Source organism: Triticum aestivum, unplaced genomic scaffold (assembly GCF_018294505.1).
Source record: "Triticum aestivum cultivar Chinese Spring unplaced genomic scaffold, IWGSC CS RefSeq v2.1 scaffold133242, whole genome shotgun sequence".
In the NCBI taxonomy this organism is placed as follows: Eukaryota; Viridiplantae; Streptophyta; class Magnoliopsida; order Poales; family Poaceae; genus Triticum; species Triticum aestivum.
The window spans coordinates 1-4,880 of record NW_025225979.1 but is presented as its reverse complement, the minus strand read 5'-3'; the positions used below and the strand labels follow the sequence as shown (position 1 = coordinate 4,880).

At 44.4% G+C, this 4,880-nt stretch overlaps 1 protein-coding gene across 1 annotated transcript; it reads right to left on the bottom strand.

Annotated features, from left to right (window-relative positions):
• Positions 1 to 3,352: 3,352 nt before the first annotated feature.
• On the bottom strand, positions 3,353 to 4,493 carry LOC123172431 (indole-2-monooxygenase-like; the record flags this gene model as incomplete). Its single annotated transcript, XM_044589404.1, has 2 exons — positions 3,353 to 3,980; positions 4,066 to 4,493. Coding segments are annotated over 2 exons (1,056 nt in total), but the record flags the coding sequence as incomplete, so codon positions are not given.
• Between the last annotated feature and the right edge of the window lie 387 nt (positions 4,494 to 4,880).

The following is a 4,880-nucleotide window of genomic DNA, read 5'->3' as shown; positions in this document are numbered from 1 at the left end:
GGGCGCCGCTGGGAAGGCGCCAAGACGTTGAGCTGGTGCACCGCGCTCTCGCCCGTCTTCGACAGGTCTACACTCTGGCGAGAGCTCCCACGCCGCCTCCGTAGGGTCTGGGTGGTCCTTCTGGCTTCATTGATGCGAGCCTGCGTGCTCTGGTCTTGCTGCCTCCGGCAAGTAATCCTGAACTTCTGCCCCCGCTTCGCTAGAGCTTTTGTGGGCTTTGATGTGTTGTAAGACTTGACTCTTGTGTATGCTGCCTGTTGTTGGCTTTATTAATTTAAAGCCAGATGCGTCAAGCATCTTCGTTCTAAAAATAAATAAATAAGGTTCACCCTGCTTAGGCCCAACCCAGTGGTGCGTCTAGCATCGTTGGAGGGTGAGTGGAGGTGTGTCTCCGGCGGATCTCTCAGGATTAATTCGGTGGTTGTCTTTAGTGGATCAGCTCGGATTTAGTCTTCATCCATTTATGTAAGTGTGTCTTCAGGTTGGATCCTTCTGATCTACGCTTCTGTTCATTGGCGGTGGTTGATGTCCTAGTGCGTCCTATAGGGCCTTAGCACGACGGCTTCCGGTGTACTACGAGCGAGGAGTGGTGATGGCGGCGTGCCTTTGGCGCGCTTCAGTGCTTCTAGTCATCGTTAGATGGTCTACCGATCTGAATATAATTTTTATTATTTCATTTGTTCATTGTACTGCCATGATTGATAATGAATACATCGGAAGTTTTCCACAAAGAAAAGTATAAGCTGGCAAAAAAATTTATGAAGAGTTCTCTTTTTTTTCATGGTAATACACGTTTCATTTATATAGAATAAAGATCATGTTACAAGGCACGTAAGCACCGACCATACATGACTCAAAAGGTAGGAAAATCCTATGCAAAATACCAGCGCCTGCCCTTTTCCTTCGGCACCACCAAAGCGGCCACCAAAGGGTAAAAAGACATATCACCTCTTCACCCAAGCTCGACGCAGCTCCATCGCTGATCAACAGCTTTACGAACCTCCAAAATAGTTTGCGAGAAGCAAAACCATAGGCATTGAAAGAATCAGACCGGGGCAACATGTCCCGGACACGCCATCGAACTTCAGAACTGACACCCCCGCATGACGACTACGTCGGAGGAGGAAACCAGAATTGCCAGTCTTCGACCACATACCCATCACAAGTAACTCCATCTTCCAGCTGTCACTTGCACAGACAGCCGCCTGCGCGTATTCATGAACGATAAAACCTCCCTGCTCCACCATGACGTCGGAGACAACGCCACAACAACAGGGACAGAGCAGAAGAAGAGACACACCTGATGGAGTCGTCGCCGCCGCCTCGCCAACACCATCCATGAACCCTAACGCTGCCGATCTGTGGTATCGGCAGAGACACGATGCCATCAATTCCGAGACGCCGCCGTGAAGAGTTCTCTTTGCTGGCTCTATTTTATTGTTCCTCTTCTCCGTAGAAACGAGGGCATCACATGCTTGATTAAAAAAAAAACTAGAATCAGGAAGATGAAGCGATGGAGGACCAGATGTAGGAAAATAAGTGTGAGGCGGGGCGGATGCGATCCTAGGATCACTGCTGAATAGTAATAAATGGAAATAACCGATCTTTCAAAATTATTGTACGGAAACCAATCGGCAAATAAACATATGGATATAACAGGTTTGCAACGTATCCTTGGCATGGCATATAGACCTCCTTAATTTTGGAATCGTAATAACACTCAAAAGCGTTATATACAAAGGTAAATAGGGCGTAATCAACGGACCGCACCATAAAACTGCTCCATCTAGGCCTACAAATAGACGGCAGAGCAAGATGCAGAATTCCATTACAACAAGCACAACACACACGTGCAGCAAAAGTAGGAGAGAAAAAAAATGGAGTCCAAGATGATGAGGATCTTCGCGATGCTGATGCTCTTCAGCCTCTGCAGCAGAGGTATTCAATTCGTTGATCCACTCTCCGAATCCAAATTGGACATATCTAATTTTCTCATGTCGATTTTGATCGGTTTCTTCTTCGTTTTGTTGTTGGTGTTGGTAAAGCCAATGCGGAGTTTCGGGAGTGCGCCCTATCGGACCTCCACGTGACCCAGACCGCCACGGGGAAGAACGACGGAGGGAACACGGAGTACACCGTGGAGGTGGAGAACAAGTGCATCTGCACACAGACGGATGTCAAGCTGCTTGCCCCGGGGTTCAAATCCTCCGAGCCAGTGGACCCCAACGTCTTTCGTCCGGACGCCGACGGCAAGCTCGGCACCCTCAACAACGGCTCCCCGGTGTACTACGGCAACAAGATCAAGTTCAACTACACGTCGACCACCAAGTTCAGCCTCGCGCCCTTCTCCTCCAGCGTCGCATGCTCATGATAGGGGGGATTACTTGGAATCGGTTGGGCCCGATGAATAAGTTTATGTCGGTTGATTGATGAAATATACGTTTGTAAATTAATCCGCACATGCATGGAACGTTGCATTGAGAATTGATGGGTTTGTTGAAATTCGTGGAAAATTTTGTGAAAATCCCAAGAAAAAGTCAGCACATAATATACAGTCTCAATTCCTCAAAAAAAACAGCCTTAATGTACTATGACCCAAAAAGTTTAGATCTAAACTTGTTTCATAGTGTCATAGGAATCAAATTTAGATCTGGAAATTTGTGCCATCGTAGTTCTCACTTGCCTGAAATTTGTAATTAGTGTCTGTTTGTCATGCTGCAAATCAAAATTAAATATGAAAACATGTGCTGAATTAGTGTCTTGGTCAACTATATATGTGCTGAATTATTTTTAGAGATGTTCACAAGTTTAGCGATATGTTCTCCTTGACAAGGCTTTTAATTTCGTAAACAAAACAATTTCGGGTCTCACCACAATATCAGAACTTTTGAAAAAGAAATCATATTTTGAGATTTCAAATTTCATTGGATTTTAACCTAATTTACAGAAATTAGTTTGAATTTGTCTCGAAATTTCAGGATTAAAAATATTTCGGACACTAACACAATTTTGAAAATATTAATAAAACTTTGTTGATATTTTTAATCCTGCTCCTTGGTATTATCGGTAGGATTTAGAGTTATATTTTTTTTCGTGCAATTTAGAGTTCACATTTATTTTACTGATAAAGCACATTGACATTATGTATATTTTATTTTATTTTATATATATGTAACGATAAAAGTAGCTAGTAGTCAAACTTCTCCGTTGACATCTGACAACAATATTTGTAGCTATAAGAAGGAAGAATTGGCCATTATTTATTTGTACCGTTATTGCCGATAGCACCTTCTTTCAAAAGAAAAGCATTATGCGATATAACACACTATTTAGCTTAGTTTTATTTTCGTGACTACATCCGTGATCTTGGAATCAACAATAGTTTCTCCTTCGTACGGACAGTTAGCCCAAACACCTCTGTCATATCAATGTCTTTTCTCTCAGCCCCAAGCCGAAGTTGCCAGTCAAAATGGCACAAAAGGTTTGCCAACATAAGCTCTACATTCGTGATCCCAAGGTTCATACCAGGGCACATCCTCCGTCTTGCTCCGAACAGCAAGAACTGGAAATCATTCCCCTTGAAGTTGACATGCATACTGCTGCCTTCATCTGTAAATCTTTCAGGAATGAACTCTTCTACATACTCCCACGAGCTCGGATCCCTACCAATGGCCCATGCATTGACGACCACACGTGTCCTAGCAGGAACTATGTATCCATCGGTGATGCAGTCAGCCATGGCAAGGTGCGGAGCAAGGAGAGGAGCAAGAGGATGTAGCCGGAGCGACTCTTTTATGACTGCTCTTAGGTACGTCATGTTGTTCATGTCGGTTTCACTGATAATTTCTTGTCCTTGGGGTACAATAATACCCCTCACCTCATCTTGTAGCTTCACCATCAGGTGTGGCTTCCTCATGAGCTCAGCCAAGGTGAATTCGAGGGCGTTAGCTGATGTGTCTATCGCACCAAAAAATGCATCATGTGTATATCAATTAATTAGGGCAATGCATGAAAGATATATACAAATCAACTTGTTTAGTTTGAAAGGTATTATCTGTACTCATTGTGAGGAGAGCTTTCATGTGCTCTTTTGTGAGATCATACTCCTGTTGGACGGACAACATAATATCCAGAAAATCGTCATCCTTGTGATCAGATGTTGACTTGCGCTTACTCACACGATCGTCGATCACCTTGTCCAACAGATCGGCCCATCTGTTCCTCACTCCTTCGGCCTTGGCACAAACCGCCTTCTTGAGCACTCCTACCCTACCCAATGACGGAAAGTACTCCTCCAAATTGAACCCGCCTAGCAGCCGTGAGGTATCCTTAATGAGTTCCCGGAACAACTTGCTTCGACCATCTTTCAGGAAAAACTTCCCCGACACGATGCGGCACGCCATGTCATTCGTGAATGTGTGGAGCAGCTCACTCATGTCCACTACACCATCGGCAGCTGCTTCCTGATTGATCTTGGCCATCGCCATGCTGACCTATAATAGCATGGGTCGTAAGACTTGTATAGTATGAGAAACTAACATTTACATATGTAGTACTTTCTCGGTCTGGGTTAATATATATAAGTTCCCCTCATATTTTTGGTCAAAGTTGGACCACAGACAACTCTCTTTCTCTCTCTTAACCTTGCATGAAACACACACTCTCCCTCCTACCATTTGCGTGCAACACACACTCTCTCTCCTTTTATTTAGAGGTAATAGCACCCCAGGTACCCTAACTTGCACAAAATGTGATGATTCAGTCCCAAACTTGTAAAATGTAACCTCATCATACCCCAACTTGCAATGCATGTGACGTTTTAGTCCCAGGCCAATCACAGCTCGACAATTGGCAGCCAGGTGGCTGGCCCGGTCAACGCA